Source organism: Syngnathus acus, chromosome 1, assembly GCF_901709675.1.
Source record: "Syngnathus acus chromosome 1, fSynAcu1.2, whole genome shotgun sequence".
In the NCBI taxonomy this organism is placed as follows: Eukaryota; Metazoa; Chordata; class Actinopteri; order Syngnathiformes; family Syngnathidae; genus Syngnathus; species Syngnathus acus.
Genome location: NC_051087.1, coordinates 6,447,878 through 6,469,104, shown reverse-complemented (window position 1 = coordinate 6,469,104; position 21,227 = coordinate 6,447,878). Strand labels below are relative to the sequence as shown.

The 21,227-nt window shown below is 41.7% G+C and overlaps 4 protein-coding genes and 1 long non-coding RNA gene across 6 annotated transcripts in view; 3 read left to right on the top strand and 2 right to left on the bottom strand.

The window, feature by feature from the left end:
* Nucleotides 1-254: 254 nt before the first annotated feature.
* Nucleotides 255-8,339, top strand: ugdh (UDP-glucose 6-dehydrogenase). Of its 2 annotated transcripts, XM_037251731.1 has the most exons (13): nucleotides 255-511; nucleotides 1,192-1,353; nucleotides 2,269-2,370; nucleotides 2,462-2,662; nucleotides 2,741-2,938; nucleotides 3,143-3,290; nucleotides 3,734-3,790; nucleotides 6,310-6,404; nucleotides 6,476-6,606; nucleotides 7,170-7,309; nucleotides 7,453-7,544; nucleotides 7,619-7,729; nucleotides 7,827-8,339. In XM_037251731.1, the coding sequence occupies exons 2-13, from the start codon at nucleotides 1,192-1,194 to the stop codon at nucleotides 7,935-7,937; spliced, it is 1,548 nt and encodes a 515-aa protein (XP_037107626.1). In that variant the 5' UTR covers nucleotides 255-511; the 3' UTR covers nucleotides 7,938-8,339. The 2 variants fall into 2 exon arrangements, with proteins under 2 accessions (XP_037107626.1, XP_037107636.1); XM_037251741.1 differs by lacking the exon at nucleotides 3,734-3,790 and having other exon boundaries at nucleotides 256-511.
* Nucleotides 6,486-7,052, bottom strand: LOC119123007. Its single transcript, XR_005097985.1, has 2 exons — nucleotides 6,954-7,052; nucleotides 6,486-6,619 (listed from the first exon to the last, which is right to left on the bottom strand). It is a non-coding gene; the product is annotated as an uncharacterized LOC119123007 (long non-coding RNA).
* Nucleotides 8,340-8,423: 84 nt separating the features above from the next.
* Nucleotides 8,424-12,441, bottom strand: lias (lipoic acid synthetase). Its single transcript, XM_037251753.1, has 11 exons — nucleotides 12,298-12,441; nucleotides 11,949-12,127; nucleotides 11,706-11,799; nucleotides 11,527-11,607; nucleotides 11,089-11,245; nucleotides 10,750-10,807; nucleotides 10,331-10,459; nucleotides 9,444-9,589; nucleotides 9,303-9,373; nucleotides 9,119-9,230; nucleotides 8,424-9,051 (listed from the first exon to the last, which is right to left on the bottom strand). The coding sequence occupies exons 1-11, from the start codon at nucleotides 12,379-12,381 to the stop codon at nucleotides 8,987-8,989; spliced, it is 1,176 nt and encodes a 391-aa protein (XP_037107648.1). The 5' UTR covers nucleotides 12,382-12,441; the 3' UTR covers nucleotides 8,424-8,986.
* Nucleotides 12,442-12,813: 372 nt separating this feature from the next.
* Nucleotides 12,814-15,341, top strand: rpl9 (ribosomal protein L9). Its single transcript, XM_037261720.1, has 8 exons — nucleotides 12,814-12,869; nucleotides 13,257-13,303; nucleotides 13,377-13,492; nucleotides 13,867-13,962; nucleotides 14,168-14,300; nucleotides 14,711-14,791; nucleotides 15,027-15,153; nucleotides 15,228-15,341. The coding sequence occupies exons 2-7, from the start codon at nucleotides 13,258-13,260 to the stop codon at nucleotides 15,131-15,133; spliced, it is 579 nt and encodes a 192-aa protein (XP_037117615.1). The 5' UTR covers nucleotides 12,814-12,869; nucleotide 13,257; the 3' UTR covers nucleotides 15,134-15,153; nucleotides 15,228-15,341.
* A 373-nt stretch (nucleotides 15,342-15,714) lies between these two features.
* The window catches only part of rfc1 (replication factor C (activator 1) 1), an 8,936-nt gene continuing 3,423 nt past the window's right edge, over nucleotides 15,715-21,227 (top strand). The window contains exons 1-16 of the mRNA XM_037261625.1: nucleotides 15,715-15,855; nucleotides 16,076-16,189; nucleotides 16,259-16,331; nucleotides 16,574-16,687; nucleotides 17,052-17,335; nucleotides 17,435-17,506; nucleotides 17,690-17,767; nucleotides 17,860-18,189; nucleotides 18,513-18,620; nucleotides 18,693-18,872; nucleotides 18,996-19,100; nucleotides 19,195-19,615; nucleotides 19,735-19,850; nucleotides 19,959-20,073; nucleotides 20,287-20,375; nucleotides 20,457-20,594. Of these exons, the coding sequence (XP_037117520.1) occupies nucleotides 15,853-15,855; nucleotides 16,076-16,189; nucleotides 16,259-16,331; nucleotides 16,574-16,687; nucleotides 17,052-17,335; nucleotides 17,435-17,506; nucleotides 17,690-17,767; nucleotides 17,860-18,189; nucleotides 18,513-18,620; nucleotides 18,693-18,872; nucleotides 18,996-19,100; nucleotides 19,195-19,615; nucleotides 19,735-19,850; nucleotides 19,959-20,073; nucleotides 20,287-20,375; nucleotides 20,457-20,594 (2,340 nt within the window). The 5' untranslated portion in view covers nucleotides 15,715-15,852. The remainder of the gene's footprint in view (nucleotides 15,856-16,075; nucleotides 16,190-16,258; nucleotides 16,332-16,573; nucleotides 16,688-17,051; nucleotides 17,336-17,434; nucleotides 17,507-17,689; nucleotides 17,768-17,859; nucleotides 18,190-18,512; nucleotides 18,621-18,692; nucleotides 18,873-18,995; nucleotides 19,101-19,194; nucleotides 19,616-19,734; nucleotides 19,851-19,958; nucleotides 20,074-20,286; nucleotides 20,376-20,456; nucleotides 20,595-21,227) is intronic.

Here is a 21,227-nt window from a genome sequence, read left to right as displayed (position 1 = left end):
ATAGCTAGACTGTTTGTGGAAAAACAATCCACCTGTTGCTGAACCTAGCCCTTAATTTATAAATATTAATATTAAATGCAGAAAATTTACTTTATTACATGTACATAAAACATATAATGGATAAGAGGCATTAACAGGGCGTGACTTTCTCACGGTTCATGTCTGAACAAACCCATAATTAAAAGATTAATTTAAGATTAAGCTTTAAAAAATCCAAACATACCTGTTCTACTTGCCAGTACTTTTACGTACGTTTTTTCTTTTCACTTTCGTTTCCATTATGCCAGTTATTAATGAGCGATAGCTTTGATTACTGTATCCATCGTCAAGCTTTTATTTTTTGTACGTCTCGAAAGGATCATGCTTTTACGCTGAAAATCCACACACCGGAAGCTTGCGTGCCTACGTGAGTTGTTGTATGTCACATTAAATGTTACTACGCTGACAGAGCCGCGTCTCATCAGTGGAAACACGGATTGAAGCGGTCGACTTGTTCACAACCCTTTCGAAGGTAAGATTCTTACTCCCTTTTTAATGAATTTGTGTTCCTCGGGTGAATCGCGTCCAGTGTATCTTTGAGACACTTTGTAGAAGAGAAGCGAAAGAATTTCCTGAAGTTGGGTGTCGTGTTGGCAGAGGGTTAAATTAAACTTGCGTTAAGCAAGATAGCTGGTTATTCACCTCAGATTTATCATTGACTGGACATGTTACTATGAACCGGCCCGGGTGATGTGTTGCTAATCTGTGGTACTTGACTAGCGGTTTGTATTGCAGGAAGGTGTATGCGTGTGTGAGCGGAGCGTTGAAGTGGAATGAAAGGCTCTTTATCTGAACTGGCTATCACGGTTCGACTGGAACTGGTGGTGGGATTTTAGTGCAAGCATTAAGTCTCAAGTCAAGTCGAGTCCCCACTAAAGTCAAATCATTTACAAGTCGTCTAAGTTTCCTCAATGAAAACATGTTAAAGTGAATATAAAATGTTTCTTTGCTGATTATAAAAGATAGGTACAACATAGAACAAAATCGAAAGCCCTCACACAGTATAGGCACTGTATCCAGTTTGCTGGCAGACTGGAACTCCACAGCAGCAGTAGTATTGCGTCTACTGTGTGTCACAATACTACTTCATTGGATGCTGGAAATGAAATGCTAACCCCTTTTGTCCCAATTACCCCCCCTATCCATATGCAGATGTTCCAAATAAAGAGAATTTGTTGCATCGGTGCTGGCTATGTGGGAGGCCCAACATGCAGTGTGATTGCACAAATGTGTCCAGAAATCATAGTGACTGTCGTTGATGTCAACGAGTCCCGAATCAAAGCCTGGAACTCAGACACGCTTCCCATATATGAGGTATGGTGTCAACTTTATTTCATTTCATTGCAGTGTAACTCGACACTGTGAATGCGTGAAAAAATGTGGCACAAAGATTCAATGTGCTTTAAGTAGAGACGCCCAGCTTTCATTTGGGGGTAGTTACATCCAAATCAGGAGAATAGTTTAGAAATTACAACACATTTTATATAAACACATTTCCAATATGTGAAAAGCCACGTTAGTAAAATATTTTTACATAGGTTTTAATCCCATTCTTCAAAATAAGGAAATAAATCCTCTGTTTTATTGTCAATTTCTTCTCATGTACCATACAAAGGAATCGAAATGATGCTCCTCACTATCCCATGGTGATAAAAAGACAGACACCAAGTAACAAAGCCGAGCTAACCAAATGTTAACTCCAACCTAATACTATAGTGACATTAATCAGGTAAAAATGCACTGTGATTTTCGAGGCTCACTGATTTATTCACACATGATGAGGCTTTGGACTTCCAGATTTGCTTAGAAATGTTATTTGAACTCCAAATTGGACCACTTTTAGTGTTGGGCTTTCTTGGGTAAAGGGTGTGGTGGCATCAAGAGCTTTACAATAAGCCGCCTGGTGAGGTTTGTTTAGTCATTCAGTTGAGTGGCATACAGGTCACCAACTGATAAGAGGCTACACGCCAAGCTTCCTTTATTGCCTTGCCCGATTTGAAAGGTCTCAGCTCATCGTGGTTGCTGGGTGTGGTCAGAAATAGGGAGCTGGACAGAATTTATAGAGGGGCTTCAGTTGAGCAATCGTCGAGATGCAACCATTTGTGACCAGAATATTGCAACACCGAGGGTGGGGGGGTGAAACATTTCCAGATGGCTCGTTTCTCTTACATCATCGTGACGAGTGCGGGGTTGTGACGCCTCATTCACCAAATTGTTCTCTCCCCACAGCCTGGCCTCAAAGATGTGGTCGAATCATGCAGGGGGAGGAACTTATTTTTTTCCACAGACATTGACTCAGCCATCAAGGACGCTGACCTTGTTTTTATCTCTGTGAGTTTTCTAGTCACGCTCGCACACACCCACACGCAAATAAATCTCAGCCTCTCCACTTCACTTCAAACTAAAAAGAATGATATTGTAGGTAAACACACCCACCAAGACCTACGGCATGGGGAAGGGCCGTGCCGCAGACCTCAAGTTCATTGAAGCTTGCGCTAGGAGGATTGTGCAAGTGTCTGATGGCTACAAGATTGTCACAGAAAAGAGCACTGTCCCTGTACGAGCCGCTGAGAGTATTCGACAGATCTTCGACGCCAACACCAAGCCCAGCCTCAACCTACATGTGTGTATTATTACTAACATTAAAAATGAAAGTCCGTGTTCTGCTCTCCTACCTTTTCATAATGGCCCTCTGCTTCAGGTGCTGTCCAACCCGGAGTTTCTTGCGGAGGGAACAGCAGTGAAAAATCTGAAGGAGCCCGACCGCGTCCTGATTGGTGGAGATGAGACAGCAGAGGGTCAAAGGGCTATCAGAGCATTATGTGCCGTGTATGAACACTGGGTGCCCAAGTCCAGAATCATCACCACCAACACGTGGTCGTCAGAGCTGTCCAAACTGGTGCGTCCAGGGCTAATAATAATTGTAAATAATAAGAATAGAGTTAAAGTGGGATAGCACGGTGGAGGATTTGTAAGAATGTCTGCCTCGCGGTTCAGAGATTCATTGTTTGAAACTCTACTCTTGCCCGGCTAACAGAAAATCTGACTTGATAGTGATACATTTGCATTTTTGTATTAATTTCATATAATTTGGTCCATGCAGGCAGCCAATGCATTCCTGGCGCAGCGAATCAGCAGCATTAACAGTATCAGTGCGTTGTGCGAGGCCACCGGGGCCGACGTGGAGGAGGTCGCCACGGCCATTGGCATGGACCAGAGAATAGGGAGCAAGTTTCTCAAAGCCAGCGTGGGTAAGAGAGGCAGCGCTATGAACATTTTAAAACAACCATTATGAATGTATTATTATTTTGGCTGAAGCAGGTAAGTCCACAGCCGGACCCCGAGTGCCGCTGTGCTGCCTGTTTTACACATCTCGATCATCCAACACACTTGATTAAAATGCGCAGCTCACTTGCAAGCTCGAAAGGGCCCTGATAACAATCCGGATCATTTCAATCAGATGTGTTGGACGGGGGAGACGTGGAAAACATGCAGGACGGGGTTTGAACACCCTGGCACTAAAGGTCAGATGTGTTAAACATCGGAAGTATTTCAAATATTGCGGTGACGTGACACAGCCAAGAGTTGAGCTGTTTGAAAATTGTGCGTCAGCTTCGTTGTTTACTGAAACACGTCATTAAAATCAAAGGAGGTTGCCACCTTTAAAAACGATCGATTCGTCGTTCATGTGCAGCCACTAATTTCGGCTATGACGTTCAACTCGACACCACACCAGATAAGTCAGAATCGGGTAAGTACAAATAGAAAAGGGTTGGGTTAAGAATAACCAAAATGTTTTAGTTTTTTAACCCAAGCGGCTTGGTAGTAGTTAATTTGACCCAGCAGGATGGATTAGTCGATTTTAACTAAATAGGTGAGTTAAATATTTTAGCCAAATGTTTGATCAAATCTGTTTTATACAGCTATGGAAAAAAGAGGCCACTGTATTTTCTTCAATTTCTTGTTCATTTTAACGTCTAGCGCCACTAAATGTATCAAATGACTAAATGCCAGAAGAAAAGACTGCTCTTAAATTCAAATTCCATGAGCTTTTTTTCAAGTTATTTTCTCCAAACAAATGTATGTTTAGGTGTATGGAGCATTTTAGATGAACAGGGAACTGGAGAAACAAGGGTGCTGTCTTTTTCTTTTTTTTCCCAGGGCTGTATATTGTCCCCAAATGCTGGATCAGATGAACTACAATAATGGGTTGTTTCAACTACTGTACATATTTTTGTTCAGTAATCTTTAAAATCTCTATAAAATAACCTTTGTCAATAGCAAGAAAGTCTAATCAGTGTCAGTTAACTGTATCAGTACAAAGAGGATCGATCAGTTGCACAATTAACAGTAACATTAAGGTGTGCTAACAGCCTGAAAGCTCTACAAACCGTTGCCTCCAATTAAAAGCACATATTTGACTACCAATAAAAGTGGTAACTTTACACACTCCTGGCATTTTATTGACAACTCTTTGTATTAATTCCAACGCGGTGACACTGCTCTGGGTATTGGTGCTAAGGGAAGCGTTTCGATGTTTTGCCCTTGTTAAAGAGGAAGTCAAGCCCCAAATTCTCTTAATATTTTCTGTTCAGCCCCACCGGTCCAAATACTGTTTTCTGATTCATATTGCGTCTGTGCAATATGAATTAAGCAGCAAAATCCATCTTGCTGCCGATTGAAAATGACATCACAGTTGCTCAGGTAACGACCACCCTCAGCTAAAATTGCAAGGGTCACATGACCAAACTCGGACATCAAGGTGAGTAACACTGGTGTCATTTTCAGTCGACAGCAAGTGACAAAATGGCCAAAACAGGTGATAATTGCTGCTAAATGGCTATTCCACAAACCCAATATCATTCAGATTGCTGTGTTTAGACTGGCCGGGGCGCATAAAACACAATATGGTAAAGAAAACTTTGGGGTTGACTTCCCCTTTAAGATAAATGCTCCGCCATGTTTTCTCCCAGGCTGAAAAAGAAAGAATGCAAGTGAGCTAGTAAAATCAAATAACTCTCATTACAATAAACTCAACGACCACGCATCTGTCTATCTTATTTGGCCAAGGCAACCAGGTTAGGAGGTCATTATTGTTGTAGGAAAAATTTGCATTGTGGGGGCAAAAATGTCTTGTAAATAATGACCCTGCCCAATTCAGTCTTTAAAATCTCCATGTGAGACAAAGCTGAGTCAAGACACTCTAACTTGCCTTCAAATCTGAGCACGTCTGAGATGATGGTCTTCCAAGGGTCTTTTCCAAATTGCCTTCATATGTACAGGTAGCATAGTCGACAAAATAAGTGACAGCTCAGTCAATTATTAAAATGTATTGTGTGACTTGCAGCTTAATTGCCGTGCTTGTCGGAGTTGGCAGCCATTAGACGCGTGAGACAGACAGGCATACAGTGACGATGTACGCATTTAGACGTCTCACCTGTTTGTTAGCTTCCCACTTTTCACTGATCAAGAAGTGCTTTTACTGTTGAACATTTTCAAGTACTTCTTTATTGTTGTGTTGCAACACCACGCTTCATTCACCAGTAAAGTTAGGTGAGTTTCAACTGATGTATTCCCCTTAAGGTTGTTCAAGTCTGACATAAAATGATACAGGTTACATGATCGTGACACTTTGGCCGTTGCGGAAATTACTAGTAATTCCAGTTCCATAGTTTCCAACGGAGGAACAAAAACAGAAATGCTATTTTGACACCTGTCGTGGAATGTACCTGCCACGTGATTTGCTGTAGCCCGCTGAAGCATATATGTGTCTACTTCCTGTTTCGTACTCAAATGGGGACCAAAATGTCAGTTTGTCTTCAAATTTAATAGCGTTATGATTATGCTAGTATTTTGTTGTTGTTGTTCTTGTTCCCAAGCCACTTTTTAAAACAAATTGAACAATAGCTGAGCAAACTATTTTCCTTGACTTCTGCTTTCAAAAGTAGTTACCCATCAATTTGTTGTTTCTAGACGTTGACCTTTTATGGCTTCACAGTCACAAACGCCTTCTGAGGAAAACCACAATTAAAGTATCTCCTGTAATAAAACTGAGTGATGAGGAAAAGCACAATTAAAGTATCTCCTGTAATAAAACGGAGTGACACACCGGCTCCAAGGTCTCTTGCAATCTCTTCTGGGTTCTATGACGCCTGCTGACTTTGACGTTCTTCAAATTTGAAAAGTTTTTCCAAATTAGAAATAATGTGAGATTGTTCCATGTTCTGTTTCAATTGTAAAGCCTTTATACATTTTGTCTCCCTTTTCCAGGTTTTGGTGGAAGCTGTTTCCAGAAGGATGTGCTCAATCTGGTTTATCTGTGTGAGGCCCTCAACCTGCCTGAGGTGGCTTCCTATTGGCAACAGGTGAGGACAGCAAAGCTTCTAATGGCGTACTGTATATGAATCTTGGATGTTTTTCTATTCTTGTTGTGCAGGTGATAGATATGAATGAGTACCAAAGGCGGCGCTTTGCCTGCAGAATCATTGACTGCCTCTTCAACACGGTGTCAGGCAAAAAAATCGCTCTGCTCGGCTTCTCTTTCAAAAAAGACACGGGCGACACAAGGTTGGTTCTCTACCTACGCCACAGGTGTCAAACTCAAGGCCCGGGGGCCAGATACGGCCCGCCACATCATTTTATGTGGCCCGCGAAGACAAATTGTGCATCAAATTCGTGTGTCATTACTAGAATTGCAAATTGTCTTCACTTTTAATATCTTTTTTTTTAAATATTTGACCAGTTTTCACTCGTCTGATTTGAAAAAGAGTTATTCGTCAGTTTGTTTTGTAACTTTTACTGTATATAATATGAGGTGCTCATACATTTATTTGAGTTGACAGTCATAATGGCCCTCCAAAAGAAGCTATGACTACAATGCGGCCCGCCAAAAAAATGAGTTTGACACCCCTGACCTACGCCCTTGTAAACATTCTTACGTTAATTATAAACCTGCCATTATGCGTCTGACTGTGGGAAAACTTGTTCTTTCAACCTTGTAGGAAACATAAGGTAATTAATGATCACTAATTGACGATGGTGGAATTCTACTGCCTGCAATACAATCAACCGCCACTAGGGACTCCATATTGATTTTTTTTCCTTCCTTGAGCATTTTTTGTGGTCCTCAGAGAGTCATCCAGTATCTACATTTCCAAATATCTGATGGATGAAGGGGCCAAGCTGTTCATCTATGACCCCAAAGTTCTGAAAGAGCAAATCATTCAGGACTTGTCCCACCCCAGCATCTCAGAGGACAAGCCAGAAAGAGGTAGAGTGCATGGCACATGACTTTGGTATCTGCTAAGAAGCACTACAAAATGGATGAAGTACCTCCCATTAAAGCGTGTCGTCCTGCTTACAGTAGTAGTGTGTTGGCTGACAAAAATAACTAACTAGAAACTGCTGACTCAGTTTCAGAGCTGGTGACTGTGACCAGTGACCCTTACGAGGCTTGCCAGAGTGCGCATGCATTAGTCATCTGTACCGAGTGGGACATGTTTAAGGTCATTATTCACTTTTTTTATTTGCCGCCTAAAGTTTAAGAAAGAGTTTAGTCACCCCTCTCATGTCACCGCAGGAGCTGGACTATGAGAAGATTTACAAAAAGATGCTGAAGCCAGCCTTTATATTTGACGGTCGCAGGTTGCTGGACCACCTTCATGCACACCTCCAGGACATTGGCTTCCAGGTGATACATTTGCGTGATACAATACGGTGCAAAATGTGAGAAGCCCACTGTAACTTGAACTGAATCTTACGGCAAAAATGTTTTTTCCTCACCGCAGATTGAGACCATAGGGAAAAAAGTGACGGCAACACGAATCCCTTACACTCCTGCTGCTGTATGTCCTCGCATCACTTCCAGCGAGCCTCCTGCCAAAAAAAACAAAATCTAAGGCTGTTGGCACGTAACACATTCCTCCCTCAACTTTTTTGATTGGACTCTTGTCAAATCCTGCCTTACAATCTAAACAAGCCAGACCAGCCATTTGACTTACGACTCTGCCTGCCCGTAATGGGCTGACGATCGAGTTCGGTTTTCAGTCCCAAATTTTGACTGTGGTCATGTAATGGTTGAACCTCTGCAAACACACAAATAGTTTATTGAATACACTAGTATTTATCAAGCTGTTATACATGTAAATCAAGAATGTCATGACATAGTGCACTTCTTTTTTTTTTTACAGTCGCATTCCAACTGTTTTTAGGACAATTTCTAACTTTTTTTATAAATCCTAATGCTGTAAGTGTCCGCTATACCCGTGACTCAAAGGGCCAATGCAATAAAATGTCAACTCACAAACGAGTGATTGTTAAATTCCCAAATGTCTCAGAATGAAATAATTCATCAAAAAAAGAATCTGAAACATAACACCACTCTTCTCACACTTTTGGTGTTCAAAGGTTTTAATCACGAGAAACTGGAGTTAAGGTACAAAGATAGTTGTATATTATAAACATCCATCTGAAATAGGAGACACTCGTGTGCAAATTATAACAGATTTTAAAACCAAGCAGTGATCAGATACAATAAATAATTTAGATATTACAAAGCATTGTCATTAAATAACCCAACTAACAGCAGCCATGGCGGCAACAAGTATCAAAGTGCCCCTTAAATAGCTGAAAAAGAAAATATCAGGTGCCCCTGAAGGATGGGGACAGGATGTAATTAGTGCAAAGAATGCAATTAGCGGCCCCTGAAGTGCAAAGAATGCAGACGGTCGACACCCGGGTGCTTGTCTGGATACCTGCTGGCCCGGTCCCGCTTGCCTTCTCTTTAATCATCTCAAAAACATTCATGATAGATGGTCCCCCTTGCTGTTGTTTATTTCATTCAGGTAAGCATGTGCTTTTCTTATCAAGTTCTGTGTCCTGTTAGTTAGGCTGTGGCTTGAAACAATGCATGATGGCACTGGTGTAGCGTTTGCAGAGCTGCTGCTCTTCAGTCTGTCGTGACAGCTGCTGCTGCTTTTTTCTTCTTCAACAAATTCTTCAGGAAGAACTCTCCTGTCAAAGGTGCAGACAAAGCAGTTGAGGTCATCTCACCAATGACCTTCCAAGCCTCCGTTCTCACCTGCTTTGTAGGACGATCGAACCAGCGGCCCACTGGCAGTGTAAACAAAGCCCATGTCATTCCCAACTTTCTCCCAGTGTGCAAACTTCTCGGGAGTGATGTATTCATCCACCTAAGGCCACACGTAAAATGCCATCATTATATGAATCCAAAGTCATTTGAGTTGTTCTGAACTGTACGTAACCTTTAGGTGGCGTTTAGTGGGTTGCATGTACTGTCCCAGTGTCAGACAATCTACCGCAGCTTCACGCAGTTCTGCAAAATCACCAGAGTTACGACCTGTGATAACCTCGTGAGAAATACGGCACATTCCCTGCGCACGTACCTGCCAGTGTATTGTGAATTTGTTGGTCAGTTTCTCCCAATCCCAGCATGATTGAGGTCTTGGTAAGGAGCGCTGGATTTGCCTTTTTAGCGTGTTTCAGAACGCTCAGAGATTGGTCGAAGTTGGCTCTAGGATCTCGTACGTGTCTAGAATTAGGGGGGAGAAAATAACTCCAAGGTATACAAGCAGATATTTTTATTATACGTACTAAAAGGTTTTACCCCTTAAAAGCTCCACCTTTACAGTAACACAAATGTACCAAAGTCTACCTCACTAGACCTCATTCCAGAGAAAATAATTGCTTTTGGCAAGTTTGACATTTTCTTTGAACTTTTTTTTTTTTCTGACTACACCTATGAATGTGCAAGATGTCATGACAAACATCAGCATATCGCATAACCTCAACATACCTCAGCTCAACGACCAACAAACGAGTGCAGAACAGCCTGAACAAGTTTTTTTTCCCCTTTTCAAAATGTGTGGGTTTTTTTTAAGTTGTCATTTCTGATTGATCATTTTCATTTTGACTTTTGTGTAAAATTTTGAAAATTAACAAAGGGAATTTATGTGAAGAGTCAAGAATGTGGAAAAAGACAACAATGGTGCTGTGAATTGATAGCAAAGATCATTCTTGTGTTTTTTTTTTTTTAAATTGTGTGAGGACAAGGAATGAAAAAACAAGATCTGCTTTTCTCTTAATTTGGCCGCCATTGTCACTCATCTATTTTACTGTGCATCTCTTCTGGTACTAAAAGACAAACAATGCTCATCTTGCATGACTATGTAGCTGTAGAAAACAGGATTTAAAAATGACATTAACTTCTGTTGTCAAGTGAAAATGTGCATCCACCCTGAACAAATGCATACAAGGCATGCATATGTGATACCTTTGCAGCTCACGGACCGTCTCCACGTTGTGCGCGTACACATCCAGACCTGACAGGGCGATCTTTTCCACTGCCGCAAGGTCACCCCGAAAATCAGGTGTCAGACATTCAACCAGGATTTGAGAGTTCCTACATGTTGGAAGACAGCATGGATACTTTGGAACATGTTTTAAGATACTAGTATTTCTGTTACAATCCATCAGCATCTATTGAACTTTTTTTTAAATATATTTTTTAGCATGATGTGAGCATAACTCCGCTTCCCATAGCTGATGGCATGATGTTCTCACTTTTAGTCATGTTTTTAACAATGATTCCTCATTTGATTTTTAGTGGGTACCTGGCGCCTGCAAGCACCATGTTGGCCATTTGAAATTGAGGAAAGAGATAGATGATGGAGCCTAAAGGAGTCTGTTTACCGTTCCTTCAGGTGAGAAACAGTCTTGGCAAAATGTTCCGCGCCTCCGTCGGCAATATCTACAAAAAAAAAAGTTATGAAGAGATTTGAATAATGAAGAGAAATACTGAAACTCTTAGATTTTGCATTTTTAAATCATTTATAAAAATCAGACAGATTTTCTTCTCACAAAGAATTTTTTCAGTTCACAATTTGATGGCAATGGAAAAACTGTTTGGGACCATTGAAACTGTTTGCAAACAACTTTGCAGCCTTTAACAAACCCTGACAGAAATAACATTCGCTTTGTTTGATAACACTCAGAAGCCTCCACCTTGGGGAATTTAGGAGCCCATCTTACCATCTCTGTCCACAGATGTGAGCACCACATAGTCCAGCCCCCATGCTGCGATAGCCTTTGCGGTGTTGTAGGGCTCTTCGGGGTCCAGAGGCGGTGGCAGGCGAGCAGTCTTGACAGAACAAAAGCGGCACCCGCGCGTGCATGTGTCTCCCATCAGCTAATCATAAGAAGAAATGAAATATTACATAACAGATCACAATGGTCCTGAAAATGCAACCATTTCATCATGGAAGTTTAATGGAGAATGATTATGTGCTAGAACAGCGCACACATCAAATGTGACGAAATGTATTCAAAAGACAATTTAGTTTGATGTGTGTGCTTTTTGTTGCTTTAACTAGTTTCTGATTGGCTAGAGATAGCCCATGACAGCCGATGAATTATTTTTCATGCACATCCATTATACATGGATGATTTTAACTGCATGTACAAACTGACCATGATGGTGGCTGTGGCTGTTGAGTACTCTCCTCCTCCCCAGCATTCGCCGATGTTTGGACACCTGGCTTCCTCACATACCTGATGGAATGAACCAATTCACAATTTGAATTTGTGCATATATGTGGCAGATTAGTGTACAAAAGGTGCAGTTCGTTGTTACACTTTGTGTGGCTTACAGTGTGAAGATTGAGGTCTCTAAGAGAGTTCTTCAGTTTGTTGTAGTTCTTCCCAATAGGAATTTCTGTTTTCAGCCAAGGAGGCAACCGAAGCCTACAAAAAATGACTTATAGTGTTTAGACAAAAACTAGTTTCCTGAAATTTCCATGTTAGGGCAATGCAGGATAATGTTTGTTTTTTTAATAGTCTGAAACGTAAACAGCATAGGGTAGTGCAATTGTGAGAGTCAGACACAAACTCACCTCTCGCCTTTCTGCCTCTTCAAGTTGCCTCTGTACTCTGTCCAGTGATCTTTATCGGACAGTTCCCCTGAAATGAAGTCCTGCAGCGTAGGGCCTTCATTATCGCTCAGTAGCTCTTTGCCCCGGTCAGTCGGACTCGGAGAGGAGTTGGCCGCAGATGAAATGCCGCTCGTGTAGCCCTATAAAGAAGGAATAACTCAAATAAATCAAATGCGATGCACAATGTCGAGACGAAACTTTGCCCTTGCTACTCCGATCAGAGGAACTGCGCCTAACCAATGGAGCGATCGAAGGAATAAAAATGTTGCCAAAACGAATACATTTTACAGTGTTGAAATGAAGTACTGACGTGTGTGATACTCGTCGCTCCCAGCCATGGGCGATTACCGGAGAAACGGCCAAATACAACGACGCTTTGCTTTAATAACGCCATGACAGCAAGTTGCGGGCCTGGATAGTGTCGATCACATCGACGAGCGATTATTCTGGTCTGATGTTGCGTTCAGGTAACGGCTTCAGAAGAGGAGCAGATATACTTTCAGTTTTGTAGTCGCATTTTCCTCCTTTACGCCTACATTGATGGTCGGACAAAAACTTTATTTTATTTCAATTAGTTTTTTGAGTGTTTCAAGCATGTAAAGAAGGGTAGTGTTTTTTCACTGGAAGATGACCATCACTTCAATTATAGACTTCCCCCAATAAACGAATATCTCAGCGTCATTAACTTCGTCATATGATACAATGAGAGCAAGATTAAAATTCAGAACAAGATCTTTCTCGTCGTTTTTTGTCCTGTTGGACGTTTTGCGGCAAAGTAGCAGTTCGTTGCGATCCATTGCTCACGTCTAGCGACGTCACTCACATACGCTACAACAGCGTGGTGACGTACTTCCTCGCTCTTTTTCCTCCACTACCAGCGAGGTGAGCTTACCCCAAAAATTCAGTCATCGGATACAATCAAAGTCCATCAAGCGAAATTTCATATTAGTTTTACTTCTACCTCAACGGCCTTTACGATGTTACTAATATTTTTACCCAGGGGGTATTATTTTGTGTCAGGGCCACGTCTGAGTGTGAAAGATAGGGATGTTTGATACGTGATCGGGGTTAGCTGTTCTAGGCCGACGGCTATATTAGCAGTTGTGCGGCTCCTGCTCACCGCACTTTTCGTTTCAAAACAAGTCAATAATCTGTGCCAACATTAAATGTGCTCGCGTTTAGCTTATTTATGAATGGTATCATAAAACCAAGCAAGGAACCTCACACCAAATGCTAACATAAACTAATCGTTCCTATCCCAATCCATAGAATGAAGACCATTCTCAGCAGCCAGACAGTCGAAATTCCCGACAATGGTAAAGTAAACGCCGGGTTGCTGTTGCGTGTCTTGATGGCTTGTGCTCATTTTTTTTTTGCATCTTGTTGCAGTCGATGTGAAGCTAAAGGGGCGGAAAGTGACTGTCACCGGCCCCCGTGGCAAACTCGTCAGGGAGTTCAATCACATCAACCTGGAGCTTCGTATGCTGGGCAAGAAAAAAAGGAAGGTATAGAAGACCAGGCTGTTTAGACAAGTTGGAATGTTAGGGTACTTTGGCTGTTACTGCAGGATAAACTTTAATTGCACTATAACCTTTAAAGGTTAATCTAATTGGACCACTACTAATGTATGCAATGAATGAGAATCCATGCAGAAAGTGTGCAAAATGGAAACTAATGTATTGGAAAATATACTTTATTTAAAGGCTGTTACTGCAGCTCCGTATTCTAAAACAAATATGAAGATCTTAAGAGATTAATCCATGGATTTTCTACTGAAGCACCACTAAAATTAAATTTTAATTGCCTTTATTTATTTTGATCCCAGAGTTTTTTTTACTGCAAGCCGCTCGTTTTGATTTGCTTAACTACTCTGTTTCAGCTGCGTGTCGAAAAATGGTGGGGGAACCGAAAGGAGCTGGCAACAGTTCGCACCATCTGCAGTCATGTCCAGAACATGATCAAGGGAGTCACTCTGGTAAGATGGTCACTCAACCTTTCCAATTCTTGGGACTCACTGCATAAGAATACAGTCACACTTCACAATGCTGACGTTTCACCATCACCATAGAAATCTTCAATAATCACAATTCAACCTTATGGAAGTCTCAGCAATTTGCCTGATTTTGTGACAGATCTACCACTATCTGTCATTGACGTTGCGTTATACTGTCTCACTGCAGGGATTCCGTTACAAAATGCGTTCGGTGTATGCCCACTTCCCAATCAATGTTGTCATGCAAGAGAATGGATCTTTGGTAGAGATCAGAAATTTCCTTGGTGAGAAGTACATCCGTCGTGTCAGAATGAGGACAGGTCAGTTGCTTTGAGTGTTGCTGTTTCTATGTCGACTGAGTCCTCATACCATTGCTTTCCATCTTTGTGTCCTGTTATGTGCCGTTTCCTGAATTTTAAATTAATTTCTGTACAATTTCCAATATCCACAACTATTTCAATCAAAACATAATCATAGGTTGTGTGTTAAAGAAACTCAGGGTAGCCTGCACTGCCAGTCTCGCAAACAGGGAAAAAATGTCTTGCATGTAGAGCTACATTATTAATTTGGTGAAATCATATAAAGGATGCCTGTCAATAGGAAGAATTATCTTTTTAGGGTCTGAAATTGGCAACTTCAAATTTTGTCTGAGCTCAGTTTGAGTTTTGGTTTTCCTTTTTGTTTGATGACGCCTAATTGGTTCAAATTTGTTCGGTGTTTTTACTCCCAGGTGTGATGTGTACGGTGTCTGCAGCCCAGAAGGATGAGCTGGTGCTGGAGGGCAACGATATTGAGTTGGTGTCAAATTCAGGTATGGTTTTACAGTCTGTGTGCACACATTGTAATTTATGGATAATTCATTATTTAGCCAGCATAAGCAATAAATTTCACTAGCTTCTAGTCCTGACCTGTGATCATTTAAATTAGATGTTAGAAGAAGAACAAGTCTAAATCAGGCAAAAGAGTGGCCTTCGAGGACTGGGGCTGGACATGCTTGTTCTATAAGCTCTTCAATGTTTTAATTCACTCACTCCTTCCTTTTCCAGCTGCTCTCATCCAGCAAGCCACCACAGTGAAAAATAAGGATATCCGAAAGTTCTTGGATGGCATTTACGTGTCTGAGAAGGGAACAGTTGTGGATTCAGACAAGTAAAATCTGAATCTGCATCCAAGGTCAGGAAATAAAAATTTTACATTTTAATGAAACATGTGGACATCGGTTTGTAAAATTTCTGAAATTTCAACAGTGGACCTGATGAACCAACACGTCAGTCACCCTGATTAAGACACCAGAAACTTGCTTAAAACATCCACCAAATCTATTCTGTCATGACCAATAAAGTTGGAATATTATGTTAGAATTTCTTCTGTGTTGTTTTTCTTTCATGTTTTAATCAATGCAATCTTAAGTGCATTCACTGTCTTGTGTACAATTGTATAAATGCAAGGTTACCTCCTCTGTTCTGGCAATAAACTTACAATGGGTACAGCCAAAGAAATCTCACACATCCAAATCAATAGCTTCAAACAACAAAACCCTTTAAACAGATTCATTCAAAAGGTTGGGTGGATTGGACCTGCTTTCTATTTTGTCAGTTAGTCTTTAAAAGCTTGTTATTGTTTTAATTAAAGGTGTAATTTCCCAAGCACACAGTATATAAAGCAAATGTCCTTAAACAACTGTCAGTCACTTGTTATTGCAGCACTTTGCAGATTCAATGTGATAATGGTGTCAACCTACGATGGACCAAAACGTGACACATATACGACGTCATCTTCGTGCGACAACTGAGAAATACTCGCGCCAAGAAGCTGCGCGGGTTCCCTCCACTTGACAACAAATCTGAAACGCCACGGAGAGACTTATTCATAATGGTAACGTTGTATTTATGGCTATTGCGTTTTATGAAACCAAAAACCGTCTGTGACAAAATGCTAACCTTGTAGAAAAACAAATTTATCATTTCGTCTCGTTAATCCACTCGAAGCTTCGCTACGGAAACGGCGGAGCCGTTAGCTTAACTGATGATCAACTCGTGCAAAAACATTGAATACGATAAATTAGTTGATCTCAGTCAAATTTGTTTGATCACAGGACATCCGGCGATTCTTTGCGCCTTCAACACAGAAAGGGACTCCTAATGGAAATGTCAGCACGAAGAGGAAATTATCCTCAGAAGAAGAGTTGAAAAAGAAGAAAGACACCAAGGTAAGAAAACTGTTTAACCCGAGGAATGGGTTATCGCTAACTCGTATATTATTCTTAATAATACCCCAGATGAAGAAACAAGAAACACGGGAGAAACGTGTGCCTGACAAAAAACGGAAAAAACAAGCAGTCATAGAATCAGGTAATTATGTTTCTGAGATCTGGTCTTTGTAACTTTGGTAAATCATGCCCATAAAAGTAAGGTTGACACTTGAAAGCTAATAGCAGTCTTGATAAATGATATATATTATACGGCTACTGTTTCTTTTAAACAATTAAGACATCTAAAGATTTTACATGATGTGGAAATGGTTCAAGTTATACACAGATGAGCACCACAGCATTTCCATTTGACTGCCACCCTTAATTCTTTCATCTACCCAGATTCCGACTCAGAGGAGCGAGACAATAAGTCCACGAAATTGCCTAAGAACCAGAAGATCAGCAAAGCTGCACAATCTCGCAAGAAAAAGCCAGTTCACCGCATCTTGCTATCAGGTAAAATGGTTGTCAGGGTTAAGAAAATGGATAATCCCTTAACCATTTTTAATCCGTTTTTTGCATTCATTGATCTGAAAGTATAGTTGATATGAAAAGTCTATGCACACCTTTACAAATGACAGTATTTCTGTGCCATGCAATTAAGAAATCTTTTCAAAACTGTTGTAAAAAAGTGTTTTGGGATTTTTTTTAGATGTGTGTATTTCTTGAAGTCGACAATGCACCTCAAAGTTCTATTAGAGTGGTGGTCATTTGACCATATTTCTCAGTTTTTCTGTAAATACTGCACTGGTGTTCTGCTTTTAAGGTGTGGAATTGTGTTTAGTTAAATAAAAAAATATATGTACTTTTTTAATTGTAGACTCAGACAGTGACAACTTTGAATCCTTGAAGAAGTCCTCCATAACCAAACAAAATGGCAATTCTCAAAAGAGCAAATCAAGTCCAAGTGGGAAAGAGGCTGCCGAGTCTTCCATCAAGTCATCCTCTGCTCATGTGAAAATTGGAGCAGCGACTCCTGTCACACCAAAGTCGGCACCACCCCCTCGTGCCAAACAAACCCCCACCTCTGTGTTTGACTACTTTGGCAACGAAAGCATCCAGCGCTCGGGCAAGAACCTGGTCGCCAGCACTAAACGAAAGACTGTTAGTAGTGACCGACACGCTCTGTCATTATTATCTGCTGTTTGATTTTGACTGAAATCATCAGGGCTAATAAGGCTTTCTGTCTAATGTCCTCCTCAGCCCATCCAGGATACAGATGATCTGAGCGATGAGCAAATTGCGAGACAACTACAAATGGTTGAAGATGATGAGGTAAACCATGTGAAACAAAACGATCTGTATTAAGTAAAAGGGGTCCTTGGTTTACAATAGTTGTGTTCTTACTGCATTTCATTCATTTGAATATATCCCAATGACAATGTGAGAATAAGTTCTGTTCAAGATTGAGCTCCGGATACTTCATAAAAATTGTTTTTTCAATCGGGCGTTACTCAGCTGGAGAAACAGATCCATGAAGATGAAGACTTTGCAAGAACACTTGCACTGCTGGATTCAGAGCCACAGGCCAAAAAGGTGATGACAGTTTGAAAAAGAAAGCATTACAGTTTTCCGCCCAGTTGTTTTTTTTTCTTCAAATCCAACTTTTGTTTTGTGTTTTCCTATAGATTCGTAAAGGCTCAGACGAAAAAGACGTTGAGGCATTCCCCAGAAAGAGTAATGACCTCAGCCCTTCAAAGAACAACAGAGAGGACAGCATGTCAGAGGACGTGATAGGTCCCTCACCCAAGAAAAGCCCAGCTACACTCAAACCCAGTTCCAAACTAGGGATGATGAAGAGAAGAAACGAGGAAAAAGACGAAGACGCCACAAAGAGCAAAGCGAAGAGCAAACTGAAAGTCTCGCCCCACAAGGAGCCACTGGCTGTGTCAAGTAGTGAAAAGGTGCAGGCATCCAAAAGAGGAACTGCACCTAAAACTTCTCCCATTGAATCAGAGGTGAGCTGCAATTTATTCGTTATACAGGGCTTGGCATAAATGAGTACACCCCCTTTGAAAAAAATAATCTCTCTTCCGTCAGCTGTCTCACAAAAACAAGTAACACTTTTCTGAATTGTGATGGATTCTTGTGACTTGGATTAAAAAAAGAAAAAAATCAATTTAGCACTGCTTGTTTGGGAAATAACACGGTTGGCCCACTGAAAAAACATCCAAATAGCATTTCTGTCAACCATTAGCCTTCACACACAAACACTCAGACATGTTTGTCACCTTCCCAATCCTGGCGGACTGATTTATTCCTGTTTTCTCCACCCTGTTAGAGCACAAGACCCGATGAGGCAGAAAAGAAGAAACTCAACACTTCCGCCTACAGGAGTTACCTCACCCGAGATGGACCACGAGCACTGGGCTCCAAAGAAATCCCTACGGTACTCCATTCACGTCATCAACCCATTGTGGTTTGTGTCGCTCATCATTGCCAATTGTTGTGGGTCTTCCAGGGTGCAGATAATTGTTTGGAGGGGTGTGTCTTTGTGTTGACGGGCGTTCTGGAGTCAATGGAGAGAGACGACACCAAATCCCTCATTGAGCGCTATGGCGGCAAAGTGACTGGCAACGTCAGCAAGAAGACCACCTACCTGGTGCAGGGTCGAGACAGCGGCGTCTCCAAGTTGGAGAAGGTGGCCAACACCTCATCTTTTACAATAGCTGGCATGCATGTTCATTGCAAGTGAACTTGTGTCACTTCAAGTGGCTCACAAAGTTTTAAATGTGCATTTATTTGTGATTCTGATTTTGCCAAGGCGGAGAGTTTTGGGACTAAAATCTTGAGTGAGGATGATCTGTTGGAGCTGATTAGGACCAAACCAGGGAAGAAGTCCAAGTATGAGATTGCTGCAGAGGCTGAGGTCAGCAGTTAGTCTACTCAATTGTGTTTTATTTGATTTGACAAACTGCTTTTGGTGTGTGATTTCCTGTTTGTATTCATGTCATTGTTTATAGATCAAAGCCTCAAAGACCAGGACTCCTCCAGGCTCGGCCTCAAAGATCACCCCTAAAGCTTCAAAGATCTCGCCTTCCAAAGGCAACTCCAAGTCCCCTCAGACTCCAACTCCCTCCAAGACGGGACAGACAACCAGACGCGGTGGCAAAACCGCGCATGGCGGAACACCACCCGGAAGAGGCTCAGCTCAAACTGCTCGTAGGGAATTGGCCCTTTCTTCCTCCTCAACCTCTGGCCCGCACTCTGTAATGAAATCAGTAAACAATGAAGGTGCCAGTCTTCTGTGGGTGGACAAATACCGGCCATGTTCGCTGAAGGCTGTGATCGGCCAGCAAGGGGAGCAAAGCTGCGCCAACAAGTTGCACCGCTGGCTGCAAAGCTGGTTCAAGCATCACAGCAGCGGTGCCTCCAAACCACCAGGTAACATACAGCCATGTCTATCAGGTTGTTTGCGCGTCCAAAAAATAGAAAACATTTATCAATTTGTTTTTCTTGTATAGTGGGCATGATCCCCCTTTTTTTTCCCCCCTGATGTCTAGTTGCCAGATTTGGAAAGTTTGGTGCAGGAAAAGATGATGGATCAGGATACAAAGCTGCTCTGCTTTCTGGACCGCCTGGTGTGGGGAAGACCACTACAGCAGCCCTCGTCTGCGAGGTTCGTGAGAAAGGATAGCTTTGCATTTGTCATTGTTGCGACTCAGACACACAATTTGACTGTACAATTTCTTCCTTGTATTGGGTTCCACGGTGGATGGGCCAATAGGAGTTGGGCTTCAGCTATGTCGAAATGAATGCAAGTTGCACACGCAGCAAAACCAACCTAAAGGAAGTAGTTGCAGAGTCCCTCAACAACACCAGCATCGATGGCTTCTACAAAGGTAAACTGCTCTCTTTGGCCATGCAAACTTGGAATAACTGAAAAAGCTCAAGTATTATTTTTACAAAAAGCATCCTCATGCAAAAAGCACAATTTCTGCAACTTAACATGTTCACTGTTCTGAAGTCTAATGAACGTGTTGAATGCATGATGATCTGGTGCTAGTTGCGTTTAGTTTACTGTGGCTGTAAGATGCTTCATGTATGATACTTAGGCACATCGCAGAAAGTCAGCGCAAAACACGTCTTGATCATGGACGAGGTGGATGGCATGGCGGGCAATGAGGATCGAGGCGGTATGCAAGTACGTGGACCCGCATCGCTTCTTGCTTCATGACCTTTTCCCAGGCTCCAGATACTGACAAGCATTTGTGTCGTCTGGCAGGAATTGATCGGCCTCATCAAAAATTCCAAGATTCCCATTATCTGCATGTGCAACGATCGGAACCACCAGAAGATCAGATCATTGGCCAATTACTGCTTTGATCTGCGCTTCCAGAGACCGCGCTTGGAGCAGATCAAGGTGAGAACACATCTTGCAGGCTTCCGAGTTTGTATCAGAGTTGTGGCAGGGGCTTTGAGAGAATAGTGGACAGGACAACCCTTGAAGATATGATATCTGCCATTTAATTGTGGCTTAAATCTTTGTATCTTGGTACAAATCTCTACTAGTGACATAGTAACAATTTGATGCTCTTCCACTAGGTGGCATAAGGTGCATCCATAAAACCTGTGTTTCTACCTGTTGCAAAAATATGTACACCAGAATACTAAACAGGCCCAGATAGTACACACGCTTCTCACAAGGGTCGCGGGTATGCTGGAGTCTATCTCAGCTGACTTTGTGCAGTAGGCAGGGGAGACCCTGAACTGGTTGCCAGCCAATCGCAGGGCACACAGACACACGGAAATTTAAGAAGAAAAAACTTGTGCCATGAGATTTTAAATTAGATTCCTTGACTCACTAGTGCTTTGGAATCACTGATTTAAGTGACCTAGGGTTGTTTTGACGTGTCTGTGTAGTCCTTGCAAAAATATTCAGGTTTTTTTTTTTTTGAGTGTAGGTGGATTTTTTTTATATTTTATTTCTAAATTGTCTTACCCTTTGAATTTTGGTCTAATCTGCATCTGTACCTGCCCAACCCCCCTGACTCCT